At 42.6% G+C, this 21,611-nt stretch overlaps 1 protein-coding gene across 6 annotated transcripts in view; it reads right to left on the bottom strand.

Moving 5' to 3' along the window:
- Positions 1 to 4,561: 4,561 nt before the first annotated feature.
- The window catches only part of LOC109990229 (MAP7 domain-containing protein 1), a 39,968-nt gene continuing 22,918 nt past the window's right edge, over positions 4,562 to 21,611 (bottom strand). For 2 of the 6 annotated variants that reach the window (XM_020642276.3, XM_020642277.3), the window contains 14 exons: positions 19,690 to 19,853; positions 18,659 to 18,767; positions 17,712 to 17,816; positions 14,452 to 14,571; positions 13,603 to 13,751; positions 13,242 to 13,384; positions 12,507 to 12,751; positions 10,250 to 10,583; positions 9,073 to 9,253; positions 6,180 to 6,284; positions 5,980 to 6,030; positions 5,839 to 5,893; positions 5,503 to 5,751; positions 4,562 to 5,189 (listed from right to left, as the gene is read on the bottom strand). In XM_020642276.3, the coding sequence (XP_020497932.2) occupies positions 5,179 to 5,189; positions 5,503 to 5,751; positions 5,839 to 5,893; positions 5,980 to 6,030; positions 6,180 to 6,284; positions 9,073 to 9,253; positions 10,250 to 10,583; positions 12,507 to 12,751; positions 13,242 to 13,384; positions 13,603 to 13,751; positions 14,452 to 14,571; positions 17,712 to 17,816; positions 18,659 to 18,767; positions 19,690 to 19,853 (2,021 nt within the window). In that variant the 3' untranslated portion in view covers positions 4,562 to 5,178. The remainder of the gene's footprint in view (positions 5,190 to 5,502; positions 5,752 to 5,838; positions 5,894 to 5,979; positions 6,031 to 6,179; positions 6,285 to 9,072; positions 9,254 to 10,249; positions 10,584 to 12,506; positions 12,752 to 13,241; positions 13,385 to 13,602; positions 13,752 to 14,451; positions 14,572 to 17,711; positions 17,817 to 18,658; positions 18,768 to 19,689; positions 19,854 to 21,611) is intronic. The other 4 variants (XM_020642279.3, XM_020642280.3, XM_020642278.3 and 1 more) reach the window with 3 other exon arrangements.

Here is a 21,611-nt window from a genome sequence, read left to right as displayed (position 1 = left end):
CATATTATTGATGATGATGATGGTAATGACGATGGTTTTTGTTTGATAACGACGACTTATAAGATGGTTTCTATACTGATTAGAGCTCTCAAGAACTGCCCTCAATGTTGTGCTTTGCCTCTGGTCACTTCCTGTCAGCACCTGTGTGTCCAATCAGACTCAAAGCTGATCGTTTGCTCTTACTGACATTGTTCCCTTTTTTCTAGATCCTTGTTTGTGTTGTACTTACTCTCTGATGTACGTCGCTTTGGATAAAAGCGTCTGCTAAGTGAATTGTAGAATGTTGACTACACTCACCTCTGATTCCACTCTTGCAATAGAAAACAGAACTTGAACTATTTCAACCTCAGAGAAAGGAAGAGATTTGTTAAATGTTTGATGATGCATGTGTTTCTAAAGCCGGGTCAAGTTTAACAACCATCTGTGCAAAAAAAACTGTAAAGGCCGGGATCCTTAAAGCTCCCTCCTGCTCTTCACTTCTGCACAATAACAACATGGATTCTGTCTTAGGCAAACAGGCAGGTGGTGTCACTTATCTCTACCTGACATCTATGTCTAACTAGCTGTGTCATTGTGTCCTGTTGGCTGAAGCTCAGTGTCAAATGTAAACAGCTATTTGCATCACTCTTCCATTCAGAGACACTGAAGCCCTTTTATTTCTCCTCTTATCTCTGCTGCCACCCTGATATGGGTAAATATTGGCGCATAGATAGCAGCCTGATATAAAGCTAAAGCTAAACAGTGAATGACCTCACATTGTAGCACAGGGTCATTAAAGTGGGCATGTAAATACAGAGCTGTCCAGGAACAGGAACAGGAAAGACATATGGAACAGGATAATAAAATACCCCGGGGGGTAAAACGTCAGTCTGGATAGTCTAGCTATGTTTGACTTGTGTTATAAAGCACATAAACATCTGTATTAATGAGCTATAATGTTACAGGATCAAACATGCACCTGCATCGTTCATTCATAAATACACAAAATGACCAGGCAGCTGTCAGTTTTAGAATTGATTCAGAGGACCTTGGTAGGCTACTCCATGATTTGTTGTAATTTTGAGCCTTCCTGTGTTTTCTTCTTCTTTGGTTATTTCTATAAATTTGTTTTGCCCCCTCTCCTCTCACCTTTTCTACGATGGCGTGAAGAAGAGGAAAATGTCCATTGTTTTGCCTAAATCTTTATCACTATCCATCCTTTCATTTATAATTTCCAACCTTCACAACAGGGTCCTCAGTCTCTGACTAGACTCTTGTCCTCTGTCGCCCCCCGGTGGTGGAATGAACTTCCAAACTCCATTCGATCTGCAGAGTCCCTCTGTACCTTTAAGAAAAAGCTAAAGACCCAGCTCTTTCATGAATACCTACTAACTTAATGATGATGGTCTCCATATTATTGATGATGATGATGGTAATGACGATGGTTTTTGTTTGATAACGACGACTTATAAGATGGTTTCTATACTGATTAGAGCTCTCAAGAACTGCCCTCAATGTTGTGCTTTGCCTCTGGTCACTTCCTGTCAGCACCTGTGTGTCCAATCAGACTCAAAGCTGATCGTTTGCTCTTACTGACATTGCTCCATTTTTTCTAGATCCTTGCTTGTGTTGTACTTACTCTCTGATGTACGTCGCTTTGGATAAAAGCGTCTGCTAAGTGAATTGTAGAATTGTAGAATCATTTTCTTGTTCCCCACAATGATTTGGTGACTTTTGCTAGCTGTTAGTACATCGATTTGATTCATGTATTTTGTATATAATGTCATTTTAGTAGACCGAGAAGCTAGCTAGCTGTGCACTGCAAAATAAGTAGCTTACGTGAACACACATTAAGCACAAATAATGCTAATGCTAATATGCTAATTAGGACATTCTCCATACATATGGTGCTCTGGATCTAGCTTAAATTATGTAGGGCTGATGGGTTATTTCAGTATGTAACAAAGTTTATATCAATTCAATAGAGGGCCCGGAAAGCAGCCATGTTGCACGCCCCATGCACAGAGGCGATATTCTCTGTCGCAGCAGCTGTGGGTTTGAACCTGACCTCTGCCCTTCGCTGTATATCATCCCTCACTCTCTCCTCTGAACATTTCCTGTCTCTCTTCAGTGGTCCGATCCAATAAAGGCAAAAATGGCCAAAAAATATAACTATAAACAAGTCTTGATGCCACTAGACTTAACAACCTGCTCACTAAAACCAACAGAACGATGACCTGCTCTGTCAAAGGCGTAAACATGGCCTGTTGTTTGCAGTGCTGCTGTGTCATGGGAAACCAAAGTCATGCTCCGAAAGGAAACAGATAAAGACAACACGTCTTCATCAGCTGGTTTCTGTCCAGAATCTCATCTCTGCACCAAATGGCGGCCTGGTTACAGTGAAACAATGTCCCGTGTGTTCTGTCAGACATTTGATACGTAGCGACCCTGTGACAGATGCTAACTGACCAACAGCTGCTGCAGAGAAAGTCTGTCTGAGGACAAAGTAACCTGGAGCTGAAGGGAAAACAAAGTGACCACAAGGTTTCTAATATCTGAACGCTAGAGAGCAGAAATCTTTGATCCTCTTACTGGACTTCAGCTCAGAGCAGTCTGGAGTCAGTTCTCTTCTCTGTGTCACAAAGAGCCGAACAAACACAAGTTAATGCTGTAAATAGAGACTGAAAATCAAGTGGTTCAAACATGAAATCCTGACTCCCAGAAAGAAAACTGCTGACCGTTAGTTAAAGGCAAAGAAGTCAAAATAATCTTTTCATACAAGAAAATGTTTTGTTTTCAGACTCGGTGTTAGTGAGCTACAACATCGAGGTTCCAGGTCCACGAATAAGCATTTCATTTGAACCGTGTCAAAGACTCTGCAAACTTAAAGATTGAATTAAAATGGAAATGATCAGTGGCATTTATTTTATGAATCAAACAATATGTGTTTTATTAAATTCTAATGCTCTTTTCTTTTACATTTTATTCACGTCACACAAGATGAATATTTGAAAATGAAAAGTAAAATGCAAATCAGATGATTGAATTTTAATTGTGTTAATGAGTCAAATAATGCGCCCGTATTACAAAATGAATAAAGCTTTTCTGTTAATGCATTTTAATTTGAAACATTCGCTTTTCATTTGAAATATGGTAACAATTTATTGAGGCTTAATTTGACGCTGATCAAATTTAAACAAAAGCAGCGACCAATATTGTGCAAATTTTGCAACAACAGTAGGAAACCTCCCTAAGGGTACCCCATCTGACAGCATTACCTCTCATTGCCCTGGTAGGAGGGCCCCCCTAATTGATCTTTGCCTTGGGCCCCAACAGACTCTAGAATCGCCACTGCACAGGTGGAGGAAAGCTGCAGACGTTTTAAGGTTTGCAAAGTAACTTCTTTAAAGTCCGTCCTCAAAATAAATGTTTTTCTGTTTTTAAGTTTGTTTAGTTTCTGTTCCCCTTTTTAAATCTCTTTTCTCTTTTGAATGTTCTTATTATAGACTTTACTCTTTTATTTAAATGTATTTATTTTTAATACCGTGTCTGTGAACAAGTCCTGCAAAACATTTAGTAATGTGTTTTAAAAGTGCAACACAAGGTGTGTTTGTTTCGTGGTAGATCAGGCGTCCCATGAACAGCGTCTACAGAGCTCGTCGTGCTGGTAGCAGGTTCGACTCCTCATCATCCCTCTCTTTCTGTTTCTCTCTCCCCTCATGTCCCGTCTCTCTAAAGCAGCAATAAACAAAAAAAACAAAGTAAAAATCTTAAAAGTGCTGCTCAAGCAAACTAAATCATTATTACTATAATTAGGCTTTTTGTTTTCCTTACTGGCTTGTTGCGCTTTAGAGTAAGTGCTGCCACCTTCTGGTCACTCTGATGAAAGACGTTTGCAGTTCTTGGAATAGAGTCCTGGTATTGTAGGATGTTTGTATTCGTTTTTAGATTTATATTAGGATGTGTATTTCATCTTTGTATTAGTTTAAAGATTTACTAGTTTGACTTACTGACCTCAGTGATGCATTACACTCTGTGAGAGAATCATATGAGTCTCACATGGTTCACCATCAGACAATAAGACTGTTAATACTCTACAGAATAAACCTTCAGACTAAAATCACTGTCAAACAAACAGCTGCTTTTTAAAACAAAACAAAAAAAAAAAACACTACTAAGCTTCTTCTGGGATTCTTCAAATAATAATACCCGAGTTAGAAAAACTATTTGACAAGGCGTGTCTTCCCTTAAGTGTGTAAAGTGGGGAACAGGAGTTTCAGGTACGCTGCTCCTGCAGGAGGATTTGGGTCTGGGGGGGGGGGGGGGACTGGTCTCTTTTAGAACCTCATTAAGAAAACTGTCCTGGAAAACACAAGACAGCAGCACACTTAAAGAAATTAGACATACAAAAAAAATACTACAAACACAAATGAATCTCTGTGAGGCTCTCCTGGTTAGATACAATTCACAAATTTTAAATAATTGTTATATAGCTGTAGCTGTGGGGGATATTTGATATTTTTAAATGCCTCATCATCATGAATGAATGAATGAATATGAACACATGGACACAGACTCCAGCCCCTTTTTCATAAAGCTTTATTTCACAGATCCCCTGTAACAGGAGGCCGAGGCAGCCAGGCTCTTTATACATTTACATACACTGTCTGTAGCCCGTCCTTACAATGCTCCCCATGTTAAATAACTCAATAATTCAAGACAAAGACAACAAACACACACGCACACACACACACACACACACACAGGTCAACTTAAGATAAACAACAACAATATCTTAACGACGGTAATAATAACAACCATGGTCAAATATGATGAATTTTCCAGGGTCTTATACTGTATTCTTTAAAATCTGTAACTCAGTCAGTCGTCTTTAAGGTGCACCAACAAAATCTGGATGTGACAATAACAAATGCTGCACCAGAACACGCCGTGGTAGAATACTTGTTGCTGCGGGTTTTCGATGAGTTTGTTGTGTTTTTTGCTGCTCCTTCTCTTCCGTCCTCGGCGGCAGATTAACTGTGGATGTGAAGTCAGCGCAGTTGGCTTGTTTGTTTGTTTGTTTTGGCACACGTTTGTTTTTTTTCATTTTTTTTCTTTAATAAGCCGCTGTGGTGTGGCATGAATCTCGTAGCTCAAGCAGAGACATAAGGCGCTTCTCCCTGTGGATGTGTGGGGGACTCACAGGACCTCTGCAGGGAAACACAGAGCGATAACAGCGGTGAGGTTAAAGGTCATCTTCACATTCAAAAAGAATTCACATCCAAATTAAGGTCGAGTCTGGACAAATAAATGATCACCCGAAAAAGACCTCAGGTGGAAACGATGTCATCAATTAGAACTTTTTTTTTGGCGTTTTGTGGCCTCCTTTTTCTACATCTGGATATCCAACATTGTAAAATGGTATGTATGTTTTATAAGAATCACCAGCGTTGCACCCCCACTTTAAAGAATTCAAAACTGCTTTTCACGCCTCGTCTGTCTCATCGTGTCTCGTCGGCGTACCTGCGACATGCTGAGGCTTCATGGGTCCTGTTTTCATCCGGAAAGGCTCTCCGCCCTCGAAGGCCAGGATCGGCTCGCTGACCAGCCCGCTCTGACTCTGACTCTGGGTCGTGCTCCCTCCGTTGTTCAGCTGGATGATCTGCTCGAAGTCCCCGTTGGCCGAGACGCCGTTCTGGTGAGCGGCGGGCTGCACGCCGTTTACCACGGGAGCGGAGACATTCTGTGCGTCTGGACTCTGCAGGTTTACGGCTGCAGAAAGAAAATGTATACATATGTATGTTACTATGGTAACGACAGCAGAGCAGTGTTTTTTAATTCTTAAGAAAGATAAGTCACCTTTGTTGAGCTCTGTGTCTTTGCCGTTGACCTGTGGAGAAGCTTTCACTTCCTTCTGTGATTAAAAAGAACAGAAAGTTGTTATTTCAAAAAGAGGAACTTTACTTTCTTCAAACCTTATTAGGAGGGAATCCAGCCGACCTTTTCTCCTGCATCACTTTTACGAGTCCTCTTCATGATCTCCTCGAGGCGCTGTGCAGAACACACAGAGAAGGCGTTCAGATGAGGAAAAGCTGCTGAAGTTTTTTTATTTATTTTTTTATTAAATACTGAGATGAACTCAGATGTGAGCGGGTTTGATTTTCTTTGATGAACTTTAAGATGTTTTCTTTTGTCCTCACCTTCTTCCTCTCCAGTCGCTCCTGCTCCTCTTTCTGGAAGTGTTTCTCTCTCTCCAGGCGCTGACGCTCGGCCTCCTCGCGGGCTTTGGCTTCAGCCTCCTCTCTCTGTAAACACAAAATAGAAACCCTTAAAGAAAACTCATTAAAACTTTCTGAATAAATATACAGTGTAAGGTCCAGATTAGAAAGCTACTTATACATTATTAAAACAGGGCTGGGAGGGTTTTTCTTTCTACGATGTGTTTACTGATTGTGTTAAAAAGACTGAATGACATTGATATTTTTTCTTATTATAACAAAAACGTTATTTTTTGTTATAATAAAATCAATAAAAACTATGTCAAAAAAAGACTTCATAATTGTGGATTAACCCTTTAATAACAGGCTAATAAATCTAGTATATTAAGGAAAAGTCCTACAGAATGTTTGGTATTGGAGGTTAAAAAAATATTTGCAGTGGTGTCTGAAAATTCATGTGGCTACACAAAAACAAACCTTTTTTTTTAATCTAACATATTTATCATGCTTTATTTGGCAAAGTAAAAAAAACTACGTATTCATTGCAATGCTGAATATTCAACTTACACTGAATCATTTTATATATTGTTGTAATTCTAGTTTGTCTGAATTTAAGGATACTTGTCATTTGATTTTTCATTTTGTGCGTCTAATTGAAAGAAGTGAAATTTTGCTAATTTATTTTACTGTCTTAATAATTCTTCCACCACTCTTCATACTGTGTTTTGATGTGCTGTGTTGGAGAGACCCTCCTGACCACCAGGGGGCAGCAGATGCTCAGTTGACTCTGCAGCCTTCAGGCCTGAGCTGTTATCATTTCAGTAACTCTATTACACGGTTCACTGGCTTTTCATACTCAGCACCGAGCCAACAGATGTGAGCAATAAAAACTTAAATTATGTTGTGGGTATTAACCAGTTATGTCAAGTGCAACTGCTTTCTTTTCAAATAAATAATTGAACCTTCGATATAAGTTGACTATACTGGCCAAACTCTTAAACAGTAGACTGGATTTACCCTGCAGAGAGAGCCTAACACTTGAATATGAGGCCACTTTAGTCTGGTGCGAGTCTCCTTCAAGGCCTGAACAAAGGTCTAATTGAGGGGAAAAGGAGAGTGGAGCATGGCTGATAGCTTCAGGCGAGGCGTACACTGACGCTGCTTCTCCGACTATCAGCCCACTGCAGAGACGAGTGTGCGAGACAGAAGCAACACAGGCCTGTCACTATCTACGCGGATCACAATGGCTCCCTCAGCCTGCGCTCATCACCATTATGGAGGTCACCAGCTGGCATCGGGCCGGGCCAGACCAGGAGACAAGGGCCCTCTGACTAGCCTGACACACACATCGTTCCCGACAGCCGCACTAACTCTCCTCTCCTTTAATCTGCCCAGATGCCAGACAGGGTGCCCGACCGGGGCCTGATGTTTGGCCTCATGTACAGTATCCCCTCATCCGCTCCCCCACTCCGACAGCTCAGGCATCCTATATGCATTAATCTGCCCAGATGGTAAATGGGCTTACTGCATGTGGGGATCACGGGGGGGTCATGGTGGTCCATGGAAATTTAGAGGGTTAAACAGTATTTACAGTTAACAGGGACTGATCGTAGTGTCTCACAGATGAAGTGTTGGGACTGATAGCAACCAGAGCAGGATTAAATACACGTCCAGCGTTCAATGAGGTGTTATTTCGATGAAATCATGGAGTCATAATAAACTAAATTACAGAGAATATACTCAAGATTTAAGATTCCATGTATTTGTAATTTTTCTCATGTATCTGCGTACATAAAAAAGACGTAATGCTGTTCTCCCAGCCCCAAGAAGTGTGACAGAAAGAAAAACATAAATATATAGACACATAAATATACCTAAAAATCTACCAAGGGATAAAATCAGTTCTAAAAGTACGGTAAAACATGTTTAATTAAACTCTTATAAAGTCATAGCATGCCTTTAGCATTCAGTTTCTTGCGTTTGTACTCAGTAGAGTCAAGCTAGCATCCCGCGCATTAGCCAAAACAGTTAACTGACATAAGACTGAACGGGATTGAGCGACGTCATTGGTTTATTCGAAGCCTCATTAGCTTTAGCAAAGGTAGGCAACCAGCTAGCTAGCTCAGTGACAATGCACTGATCTGATGTAGTTTGCTTTCTTAAGTTGGGGAGTAAATAGAAAGATAAACGTTACAGACGCAAGTCAGAATTTTGTTATGTAAGCTAGCTAGCAACTTTAGCAACATTCTTCCTTTATCAGATGTAAAAAAAAAAAATCATTGTGATTCATGTTCACTGCTTTTCCATTCATTCATTTCTTAAACCAGGAAGTTCTGTAAGTTAAATCTTTTTTTTAAAGGACTACTGAAACCTGGAGTGTTGTGGCGGGTGAAGGTGGTTTGTTGGTGTTAGCCGGTTTTGCACATTTTTAAGTCAGTAGAGGAGCCACTCTGGAGTATCCTTTAACAACACATCCTTGGATTTTTTCACATAAACTGTCTCTAGTCCTCTACAAAGAAATCAGCAAACTAGCCAACAACATTTGTAGTTTTTCCTTTTTATCACACTCTGTGTTAGCATGTAATTGATCAGGTAGATAAGAGGCCAATTTACCGGCTTATTGTTTTTACCGGCTACTGTGTTTACAACAAGCCGGTGATGGATGGATGACAATCACTCGACATGATTTTGTGATCTAAACCTTCAGATAAAGCCTCCCTCAGAGGACTCACAGCCTCCTGGACTTGTTCGCACGCTGGTTTAATCAGGCTAGTTAGCTGGATTGAGTAAAATGGAACAGGAGTCTTAAAGTGTTCTTAGTTAGAAGAAAGTAAATCAGCCACTTGAGACAGCTCTCTGGCTCCTGGTCACTGACTTGTCTCTGCAGCTTGTCGTTCTCCTCCTGCTCAGCTTTAGCTCTCTCCTGCGCCTCCTTCTCCTCTTCAGCTCGCTGGGCGTCGTCTCTCAGACGCTGCTGCTCGGCCATGAATTTGGCCTCCTCCTCTCTGCGCTTCCTCTCCTCCACCTCGCGGGCCATCGCCTCCTCACGAAGGACCCTGAAGAGACACATCGGTGTTACAATACAGTGTTCCCCATCTTCAGATCAAACACATGCAGACAGATGAGAAGTTTCTGGGGTTATAATCAAATCAACCTTCAGCTTTTCACCACCTTGACTTCCAAAATGTCAAAGAACTTGACTTCCATGGAGAAGCAGATTTGCTGCTCAGCTTAAGTTGTGACATGAAAAAGTAGGCCTCACATCAACAAAACATCTTTATTTTGAAGAAAATAAAAACTTTAAATGAAATGAGATATTCTATACTTCAACAGAGGAACATTACACAATCATAAGAACATTTCACGGTGCTGGAAAACATCGCTTGGCCTTATCGCTATCGTCTTATCACCCAGGCCAATTTAGGGGTGTTTAAACATATTTCAACCAATTAAAAAAGCTTTGTCGAAGCAAACAATCCAATGAAATGTTTCCAAATGTTATGCCCCGCCTTCAATCTTGTGATTGGTTATATCCCGTTTCAGTTTGAAATACGTCACCACTCTGCTGTTAGATACTAAATAAAAAAAATAAAAAAAATGTATTAAGAGGAAAATAATTAACATTTGATTTCTAACACAAAACGGATTATTTTTTTAAGGAACAGCAGGTCAGTTTTTCATCCATCCATCCATTAACTAGACCACTTTTCCCTTTTGGGGTCGCGAAGGGCCTGGAATCAATCCCAGCTCTCATTGGGCGAGAGGCGGGGTACACCTTGGACTGACCGCCAGTCAATCACAGGATCAGGTAAAAATGTTAACTTCATCTACAGGCAGCTTAAGTTATAAGAACATCAGAAAAGTATTAAAAATGTATTAATTTAATTTATTCTATGTTTAAACGGTGCAGTTTTTCAATCACTGCCAACTGAAATACAAACTATTCAGAAATGAAGCACTGAGTGTAAACTAAAATGTCTTTCTTTGTCTAATCAATGATTTTAGAAAGGTAACCATTAAAAGTGTGAGTTCAGACACGTTTTTTGTCTGACCTGTTTCTTTGCTCCTGCTCCAGACGCTCCTGCTCCTCCCTCTCTCTTTGCTCCCTGGCTTGTCTGCGTTTCTCTGCCAGGACTCGAGCGGCCTCCTCCTGGTTGTTGGTGCCCGCAGAGGGTTTGTTGGCTGGTGCGGGAGAGGGGGCTGCCGCTGTAGCAGAAGGAGCAGGATTACTGGGGGAGGCTGCTGCAGCAGGAGAAGCAGCAGCAGCAGAGGCCGCGGGCTCTACATTTGGCACAGCTGGAGAGGCGGCTGATACGTCAGGAGTGCTGAGGGAGGGAGGTGTGAGAGGGGCAGAGGAGACCACGATGGCAGGAACATTCCCCGAGCCTGTCAGAGAGAAGGACGAGAATTCATGAAGAATATTCTGATCTTAAATTCTGGACTGAGATGAGGAAACGTTTCCTGAGAATATCCGATGATTATATTTATTAAACACTGCAAAGCTGTGATTGTATTTCTATTTTTTATCAATTAACAATTCAAATAAAGTGTCAACTCTGCAGAGCTAATTTATCCAAAAGAGACATAAAACTCCTGTGAGGAACTTTTTGTTTGTGGTGATTTTGGCGACCCCTGTGGACAAAGTGGGCATTGCTGATTTCATTCTGGACATGTGCAAGTCGAGTTGTTTTTTAAAGGTTTATCTTTGGGGATTTCTGTGCCTAATTGTAAATTATAAATTGTAAATTAAGGGGGGGGGGGGGGGGGGGAATGACATGCAGGAAAGGAGCCTCGGACTCGAACCAGGGCCGCCTGCTTGGAGGACTATGTTCCCCGTACATGGGGCCCCCAGCAGTGTTTTTTTTTTTACAAAATATCTCCTCTTGCTGTCAATCATATCACTCATCCAGAAACGTTTCTGTGAAAAATGTCATCGTCGTGCTGATGGTCTTGTTTGCTTTTGTTGGTGATAAAGAGGCATCATTATTAACTTCATAAACACAGTGACAGCTCCTCAGAAGAGCTTTAAAGGGCCTCTTATTCTTCATGTTCGCTGAGTGGCATAGTAAGTCAGTGAACATAAACAGACTGTACATACAAATGGACAGCATGCCTCAGCTTTCTCCTGTTAATGAGGTTGAACCCAAAATATCCCTGTGATGGGCGCTACTACTACTACTACTACTACTGCTGCTGCTGCTGTTAATAGCACTACTACTACTGGAGTGTGAAGAGTCAATCAGTTATTTGTTCTGTTTTTCGGTTTGATATCGTTCTCACCGTAAACTAACCGCTGCAGGGTTTGATTGGAAGCGAGCGGAGACCCCGACTTTCTATGTGATTATTCACACTTAAATATAATAGAAATCAAGTATATCCTCTGAAAATAACTCTGTGAGTCATGACTGTCTACAATGGGTGTAACACCCGAGTCCCACTGTCTGTGATGTTTTCAGAGTCCTATCTTCACTTTGTTTACATCGCCCGGACGGCCGGCTGACTCCTCCCCTCGTGTATAAAAGTTGTTTAATTGAGGGACTAGAGAAAAGAAGAATAACATACTGTACTCACTGCTTAACTGTGTTTCTAGATCACGCTCATTTCAGGTAAATTTACATGCAGTGTGAAGATACGAGCATAATAAAGATCGCTGGCATTAGCATGCTAACACAACAATGCAGCGCGAGTTGTTTTGGTTTCATGCTGGTGCTCAAGGGCGACATCTGCTGGATCAAAAAATCACATATAAAGCCTTTAAGGCGATCTCAGCTCACTTGTGTTGTTCCTCATCGGGGCGCTATTGCCGTGTTCACATATTTCTATAATTTGGACTGTTGCACATAAAAAAAAATTTATGCCTAATTCCAAGTCTCCAACAGGTCTGACTAATCAATAAAAAGATGAAACGTTTCTCAGCACAGGTGCTTTTGTGGTTAACAGTCAAAACATTTCAGCTTGATATTAAAGGGATATTCAAGATGAGGGATTTTCAGTGGACACCATGTCTAAACCAATCATTAAAGACGTTTTAAGTCTGATGTGGACTTGCACAAGAAAAGGTATTTTACAGAACTGAATTGAAGCCTTCCAATGTGCAACATCTCTGCAGTTTGATGCCGATAGACCGGAGTGAAGTCCACTCAGTAAAGACCTACTGTAGAGGTTTTTGACCCTGCAGGAGTCATGTGTGCTCACACTCAATTTCACACTGCATCACTAATGTCAGCCAAAAAAAAACAACCTCTAGGTCACCTTGAAGCTCGGATATTGTCTCCTTGGCGAAAAAAAAAAAAAAAAACACACACTCACCTTTTTTCTCCTCTGGTGCATTGGGCTGCAGGGTCTCTTGGCCTGTTTCCACGGCGACTGTGGAGACCGCCTGGGGCTGCACCCTGGCGGGCGTCTGGGCTCGTTTGGGTCGGGTCTTGGTGCCAGAAGGAGACGGAGCCTTCTTGCCCGTGGGCGTCTTTGTGGCCACCGCGGGCACCAGGGGGGACAAGGGCCGACTTTTGGGGGCGGCGGGGGACGGGGGTCTGTTTCTGGACCTCGGCGTGCTGATGGGAAGCAGAGGAGATGAAATATGAGACTGAGTGAAAAAGAAGAGGCATAAGAGATGAGGTTTCATAGCAGGAAGAGACGATGAGGTTCCCAGGGTGCTACATAAAGACAAAACTAGGTCATACAGTTTGTGTGAATCTGAAACCCCACATTCGGTCGCCATGATTCTTTGGCTGTAGGGGGGTGTAACGTGAGAGGAGAGGAGAGGAGGCAACGAGCCATCTTTTTTTCCCCTCTCAGGAAAAACCCCTCACACAGTCATGCTGCTGGCAGACTGAACCTCGACTGCTGACTGCCTGAATGGAGTCCAGCAGAGTCTCTTTTAGTCGTTAGATTAAAGCACCTTAGACCATCTGTCAGACATTAACCTTCTCTCTCTCTCTCTCTCTCTCTGTCTCTCTGTCTCTCTCTCTGTCTCTCTCTCTCTCTCTCTCTCTCTCTCTCTCTCTCTCTATCTCTATATGTGTGTGTGTTTGGAGATGGTACCTGGTCTCTGGTCTGGATCTCTGGGTCGTGGTGGTGGGGGACGTCGTCTGTCTCCTCTTCTGCACTTTCTCTTTAGAGAGAGAGTTCTTCTCCTTTTCATTCTCCCTCTCCTTGTCTCTCTTCTCCTTCTTCTTCTTGTCCACCTAGAAGGGAAAAGTGACACCAGCAACAACCAGTTATGACAACAGGCTAAGTCCGATACCAAATGTCCCAGATGAAACCTGACAGCTATAGATTCCATTAAAACACTAAAAGAAATTACAAATGGCCTGACAATTTATTTTCCTTATTCAATGTATTCCTTTTTTTTTTGACAACTTCTTTATGCGATGATGAGTTGAGTGTTTTCTGTGGCGAGTACCGGTGTGGAGTTTCTCCGGCGCTGTCTCTGGGTGATGTCGGGCGTGCTGGCCGAGGAGACCCTCCAGCGCTCGGCATTCTGGTGCGGGTGGTGGTGGGAGCAGGCGTTGAGCGGGCTGGCAGAGGCTGAACGGGAGCAGTGATGAGAGTCTGAGTGACACACGGACATGCAGAGAGCGACAGCGGGGGCCGAGGTCAGGGCCCCGAAACACACACACACACACACACACACACACACACACACACACACACACACACACACACACACACACACGCACACGCACGCACGCACGCACGCACAAACAGACACAACATGCAGAGTGATGATAAAATCCTCACAAAACGAACACATGACTTCCTAAAGAGAGAGTGAAGTCAAACTCCCTCTGGGGTTTGTTGTTCTCGGCTCTGTGTTCACATGGATGGAACAACACTTCCTTCAGTTTATGTTTCTTTCAGAGGCTCAAACATGTTTATATACGTGCTTTTCTTCACTGAACCCCTCTTACATCTCCACAGCCATAGGCCCTGCCACCGCATTGTGTAAGAGAGACGGCCCCGCCCACTCAGAGGCCTCAAAAATCAAACAGATAACAACCGATTCAGATTTGAGATGAACATCATTCATAGAAAATGAATCTTGTTTTCAAATGTTTATAAAGGGTCGCTTCGAGGTTTAGTATCAAAATAACTTATGTGGAGTTGTATTTTGAGCATCCAATCAAATTACACGTCATCACAGTTAAAGGGATGAAAAGAAAGTGTAAGAAGGGGAAGCTAAAGACTCAAACATAGAAAGGGAATCACAGTAGGACTGAAAGTTAAAGGGTGATTCCTCCGCCATACTCACGGGAGTCACTGTTGTTGAGGAGGGTGGCGGCGCTGCGACTGCGAGCCAGGAAGGACAGCGTCGGCGTCATGAGCCGCTCCACGATCCGGCTCTCCCAGGGGCTCAGACGCAGGCTGCGGGCTGACACAAGAGGGCGCTGTTAGTGTCGGGTCACCTGCCTGAGCACACTGATACTCACCACAAATAAAACAGTACACATGTATACTGTCACACACTGATGGAGGGGTATCGCTGCGTGATGATGTCAGCACATCCTCACACACACACACACACACACACACACACACACACACACACACACCCTGCCTCCGTCTAAAGCAGAGGGGAGCTTTAGATTGTGTTGGTGTGCTGCAGGAAACATCCTAAGAAATAAATTCTTCCTCTCAAAGGAGGATGTTGTCCAGTGAAACAGTCCCGGGTTAAGATAGTAAAATAAAAAGGTAAATAAACATCATTATTATTATTATGTGTGTTTATTTAGTCGATCAAAATGCCAGAAGTTAAAAAAAAAAAAAGCAAGAGGCAACATGTTGTTTTGCAGCCTTTAGATAAAGACACACAGAGGAGCGAGTCCAAGTTAATTTGAATCATCACAAAACCAAGTTGTTGTTTTTTTTTTTTAAATTTGGCCTCACTCAAACTCAAAGCAGTGCACAGGCCAGGTGTTTTCATTAGTCCGATTTATTCTTAAAGCAACACACTCGTCTGACCTTCAAACGTCCTGATGATAAACTGTAAGAGCAACGTGATGAAAGTTCAGCTCATATGACATCGAACAACAGCAGAATGTATGAACTAAGTGCACTGAGATGACCGATGGAGACTCACTCTCTCATGAGGAAATCAAACCTGATGTCACAGGTTGTTTCCATCTTTGATTCTAGCTGAATCAAATCAGTCTGAAAGTATCTGTGAGAAACTTTGGATGCATGTGAGGGAATCTTTTTAGCCGCAGTAAAAAAAAAAAAAGGAGTAGTGACAGATGAATCATTCAGGGTGAGAGCTTCGATCTAAAAACTCTTCACACAGAATATTTTATAAAAGAGACCAAACTTCTTCAACCTTCAACGCTGACTGAATGAAACAAACGTTTGAAGCGTTTCTCTTCAATAATTCAAAACTTCAGACCTGCAGAAAATGCTGGAAACTTACATTGCTTTAATATTTCCATCTTTCTCTTCTTGAAATCTATAATTCAGAGTTAATATTTCACTTTTTTTTACCACAAATTCTGCTTCGGCAGATTCGTCCATGCTAGCTGATTCCATCTGTTTTCAGTCTTTTTATGCTAGGCTAACAATCTGTTGGCTGTAGCGTCATATTTAAGGCACAGACTTTAGAGATGCATCTTGTAACCGAACTCTCAACAGGAAAGCTAATTCAATTTTATCTCAAATTAAAAATTCTGCATACATTTAATGTGACCATGTAGGTTTTGGAATTCAATTTTTTCCATCCTTTTCCTTAAAAATGCAACTACACAGGAGATAAAAACACACAGATGGACACACCATTTCAAACACGACAGTGAGTGTGTATTTTTGATCTCTTCAATCAAAAACGTCAACAACAAAATGTTTTCTTTAGTGATGGTTGATTACGAGTACTGCGTCGTTTCAATGCTTCATTGTAGTGTTGCTGACATACACAAAGGTATACATGATGACAAACCTACACACAAATACACTCTAAACAGAGCCGCAGAGACCGACACAAAACGGCTTCTCGTTCTGGCTGTCCTTATGTAACAGCACATAAAAGTCACCTCTGCTGCAACGTTGGCAGGATCATTTTTGAAACGACACGTTTTATGACGAACTGATAACGCCACTACCTCCTGTTGCTAGGAAACAGAGGTTTCCCTCCTCCTCGTCTCTCTCTCTCTCTCTCTCTCTCTCTCTCTCTCTCTCTCTCCAATGCGGCAGGAAAAGAAGGGGCCGAGCAGAGCGGCTGATCGACCGTTCACCTGAAGGCAGATTGATGCCTGATCTTAAAAAAACGTCACAGCATCACAGAACGTCTCCTAAAGGCAGAAACATGAGATCTGATATCTGAGCCCGGCTCTGCAGAAAAGTGATTCAGTACCAGATTTTATCCTTTCCCTGTTCCTGCAGCATCGGAGCATCTGAGTTAGCGATGATCAAGCGCCAAATGTGGATCTTTATGGTGGTTACAGAAGCCGAGAGCCAGACTGCTGATTGCACTGTGAGTGATATGATCTGTGATGACAGCGGGTGATGAAGCGGGACCAATCTGACATCAAGACAGAGCTACTTTAGTCTTATAATATCCGTTATAATAAAGTATAATATAAGCGGCATATTTCTGCAAACAAATGCTTTGCCATGCTCGCGTCTCGTTCAGAACAGAAGGAAACGACAACCGAGGATTATACTCCAACAACTGTGTATCTTGTGTTCATATTCTTTGCTGCGGTTTAGTGTTGACATCATTTAAACTTTGAATAAAACGTAATGCTGCTGTGACGAGAAACACGTTGCTGTTTAAACCATATGTTGCTTTGCGTAAAACTATCATTTTAAAGTTTTTAAAAAAAAAAAAAAGCAAAGAAATTGAGCATGTAAGGAAAAAATATGAGAACATCATTGACGCCTCCTGTTCTTATGTAGAAAGAGGACTTGGTGAGTTCGGTTAAGATAACACCAATGCACTGCTATAAATATCTGACCAAGCACGGGAGGCTGTATCACCATGGAAACAGGGCTCGCCAACACATTTACCTAAATATAGGAATAACATGTTGTTGTAATTTCATTTGTAACAATGACACGTTTATATCCACCACCGATACCATCACACCAACAAGTACAGTGGAGGGGGGACGAACTGAAAAAGGAGGTGTGATGACAAAATGTGAACCCCAAACAAATCCATGACCCCAAAAAAACCAAAATATACCACAGATAGTGACACAGTGAGGTCGATGTGAGAGGAGGCTGATCAAAATGCAGAGGACACTCAAATCAATGAACACCACCAACTGAAATAAAAAAATTAAAATAAAAAACACGATGCATACGAGACCCAGAGCGTGATAAGAGGAGGGAGTAGGTGGTAAATGACCAAGTCACCAAGCACAGGCAGGCAGGCAGGCCACCAGAGACGACAGTTATAATAAATCAAGAAGAAAAATCAAAAACCAGATTAGAGGAGGAGGAGGAGGAGGTGGGGGATGAAGAGGAAGGGAAAGGGAAGGGTGGAGGGAGCCTGGTTGGACATTGACGTCGGGTCGTCCTTACTTCTGTTGGGGGAGTTCCAGAGCGTGGCAGAGGACTTGGACAGCCTGTTGTTAATGACAGGGTCCACCTGTCTCGGCAAGTTGACCGTGGAGGCCGAGCATCTGCCTGCACCGGAGAGAACGCAACACACAACAAGTGTTCACAAGGGCGGCCCCCCCCCAGCTTTAAGGACTTTAAGGGGGGATTTTTTTGGGCTGCCGGCTTCCCTCGGTCTGGATCTGAACCTGGGCGTGTACTCACCGATCCCTGAGGGTCAAACTGGCTCGTTATTGACAAGGAGGAATTAATCTGAATCGAGGGTTTGCAAGGAAATGGGGGAGAAATTTAAGGAAAGTTTGGGAAGGGGTTTGGTATTCTGAGATATAACAAGTAGAGGGACTGCTTTCTGCTTTTTTGAAACTAGGACTCGCGCACACACACGCGTGCGCGCTCGCACAAATTCAGGATCTTTCACACTTGTCTTCACCTTGGTGTCACGGGTTAAAAAAAGGCCGCCAGTCACATGTATGAGACCAAAAAACAGGACAGGTCTGAAAGGCAAAATTAGCTCACAGCTCCCTGAAAAGCCCTCCTCACACTGCTGAGCTAATGAAACGTCATGACAGCTAACCTCGTCGCTCATTTTCTGCCTCTGTGATCACTTTTAAGTGGAGAAAATTGGTACCCAAAATCCCTTTTTAGTCTAAAAACACAGAGAGGGATTAAAAAGGTTTAACATCACAAATCACTGAGTAGCCTATGTTTTCTTGTTCTCCGCCTTTCTGACTGCAAACCCTTCAGGAACTGTTTCCTGGAGTTGCATCAGTCTGACCGGTGAGTCACAGTCTGCAGCGTTTCCTCAACATGATCGAGTGCTCGAGTAACTCTCAGGATGTGATAAAAATCTCTATTCATTTTGTGTTCTGCTGTGAAGTGTTGTCGAGGTTTGTTGTTTATCTCGAACTCACTTTCTCTGCGGGAGGTTTGGTTGAGTCCGCCCGCCCAGGACCACCTCTGCTGCCGGATCTCTGCCCACGTCTTCTTTGTCGACCGCTTGATAGCAGACTCGTATCTCTCCTGTGAGGCCACACAGTCAAATCTGAGTCAGTCTTTGCACGTACTCACACTCTTAACTGTTCATCTGACTGATTAAAGTCTTCTTAAATTGAGGTTACTTTTGTTTCTGTATGTAGGATTTACAGCCAGAAGCTTCTTAGCTTAGCTTAACATAACAATCTGGAAATGGGGGGGAACCTCTCGATCCCTAAATGTCTTGGTCTTGTCTCGATCTCTAAATGTCTTGGTCTTGTCTCGATCTCTAAATGTCTTGATCTTGTCTCGATCCCTAAATGTCTCGGTCTTGTCTCGATCTCTAAATGTCTCGGTTTTGTCTCGGTCTCGATCCCTAAATGTCTTGGTCTTGTCTCGATCTCTAAATGTCTCGGCCTTGTCTCGGTCTCTAAATGTCTCGGTCTTGTCTCGGCCTCGATCCCTAAATGTCTTGGTCTTGTCGCAGTCCCTAAATGTCTCGGTCTTGTCTCGGTCTCGATCCCTAAATGTCTTGGTCTTGTCTCGATCTCTAAATGTCTCGGCCTTGTCTCGGTCTCTAAATGTCTCGGTCTTGTCTCGGCCTCGATCCCTAAATGTCTTGGTCTTGTCTCGATCTCTAAATGTCTCGGTCTTGTCTCGGTCTCGATCCCTAAATGTCTCGGCCTTGACTCGGTCTCGATCCCTAAATGTCTCGGTTTTGTCTCGGTCTTGACTCGGTCTTGACTTGGTCTCGATCCCTAAATGTCTCGGTCTTGTCTCGGTCTCGGAGCCCTCTGGTCTCTGGTATGTCTTAAAGTCTGGTCTTGACTTCAACACTCTAAAGAAGTGTTAAAACAAAGGGGGCTTACAAGCAGAAAAGTAAAGCGCTGGGAATTTTTCAATAACGTGTAAACCAGTAAATTTGAAAAATAACAAAAGTACAAAATCAAGAACAACCGCGTTTCCTCACCTTGTTCTTCTCTAGTTTCTGTCTCTGTTTCTCCTCCAGCAGGGCTCGGCGTTTCTCAGTCTTCAGCCTCTGCTCCTCCAGCTTCCTCCTGCGATCCTCCAGCTGGCTCTCCCTCAGACGTCGGGCCTTCTCCTCCTTCTCCAGCCACTGGGCCTTCTTAGCAGCTGCGGGGTCACCACAGAGAGAGAGAGAGGTTTAAATGAGAACAGTGAAGCGAGAGTGGAGGATAAATAATTAGAAAGAGAATTAGAAAACAAATGATTGCTGCGGATGTTTTCCTTTAATGATGTGCTTTTTGAGCCAATTCAGGCTCACAGCGAGCTAGCTAGTGTTGCTAAGTTGTTATTTCATGTTTGTTAGCAAAGCCCAGACTCTTTCTCTCCCCACATTTGTTAACAACATTGACAAAATAAAAACTTTTTTACACTGCACTTCCTGGAATAACTTTGTATATTTACATTTTTTTGGAGTCTACAGGTGAAGCTTTAATTAGTGACATTAGCGCTTCAGCTAAATACAAACATTTACATATTGATATTGGGGCACATTTATAATGACTGAGTTAAACACTGACATTTAGCAGGTGATAATTATCATGCTCATTATGTGAGCTTAGCTAATTAGCAGACTGACATTTGGAAAATTAGCAAAGTACAGCTGAGGCTCAGTTAGTCACAAATCAAAGCAGAGAGAATTGGAGCAGATGAAGGTAAATAACCAACCTAAGGGACCCCAAAAGTTATTATATAACATCTAAAGGGGGGTAATGACAATATGCATCATATACTATCGTAATCCATTCAATAGTTGTTCATGTCGACCTCATGATGGAGGAACCTTAATCAACAGGATTCATCCTCTTTGAACCAAGAATCACTTTTGAACATGTTGTGCTAATCTATTGAGTGGATATATATCGAAAGCCCTCAAATCCAGCTGTGCAACATCACTTTAACTCTTGCTTTGCCTCTCGGGAGCGGGGTGAAGCAGATGGGCGATGCTGTGATCATTGCTCTGTAATCCCGGTTACAGTAAATAAGCAGAAGTTCCCCCCGCTGAGTTCTACAACAGCGGCCTCCAGCAGAGACCGGTTTGTCTTTGCACATACGCTGCTGCGGCTCATTTCTTAGAGGAGCATTTAAACTGCATCAATCCTCTTAAACACAGTACCCCCACCCGCACCCCCCTTCCCTTTTTTGTGCTGAGCAGCAGCTGTCTCACTCTCCTTTGAGTTTAAGACGAACACTTTTCTTATCGCGTGCAGATAAGCCTGCTTACAAAACATTGAAAAGGTCAGTATGAAAGATGATGAGGGGGGTGTTACATGCCGGAGCCGACCAAAGTTATGACGTGATTCTTTTTTTTTTTGGGGGTGGGTTTAAGCTGGGATGTAGCAATGCTGCAAAACAAAACACCTGTGTTAGGTGAAGTTCAGTTTTCTGCAGCCCGTCTTCACTAATGATTCAAAGAGATGGAGAAGTCTGAGCTTTATAATCAACGACAAAGCCCTCCTCACTCCTCCTTTAATCCAATTTCCTCCCCAAGGAAAAATCTAATTAAGTCTGAATTCTGTGAAGCAGGGGTGAAAAATATTGTCATTTTAAAGCTTGTGAGTCTGTTACTGCAGAGATTCTCTAAAAACATGCAAATACAAAACACACAATTCTTTACAATCCACATTTATGCTTTAAGTTCACTAAAAGCTGTTGAAACACACAGTCCTCTACCAGGAAAGGCAGAAGCAGACTGCAGAAGGCTAACTAATCTAAGATCTAATGCAGCTCAGAAAGCCTCGGATGGTATCGATAAAAGACGCGGCAGAATTCCCCCTTGAACTGTTGGCGCGGCTGCAGCAGCATGACGAAATCACTGATGCTAATGAAAGTAGTAATTAAATCTAATCTGTCTGAGAGGCCCCGGTC

This window comes from Labrus bergylta, chromosome 19 (genome assembly GCF_963930695.1).
Source record: "Labrus bergylta chromosome 19, fLabBer1.1, whole genome shotgun sequence".
Taxonomy (NCBI): Eukaryota; Metazoa; Chordata; class Actinopteri; order Labriformes; family Labridae; genus Labrus; species Labrus bergylta.
The sequence above is the reverse complement of the archived record's forward strand: the minus strand, read 5'-3'. Positions and strand labels throughout refer to the sequence as shown.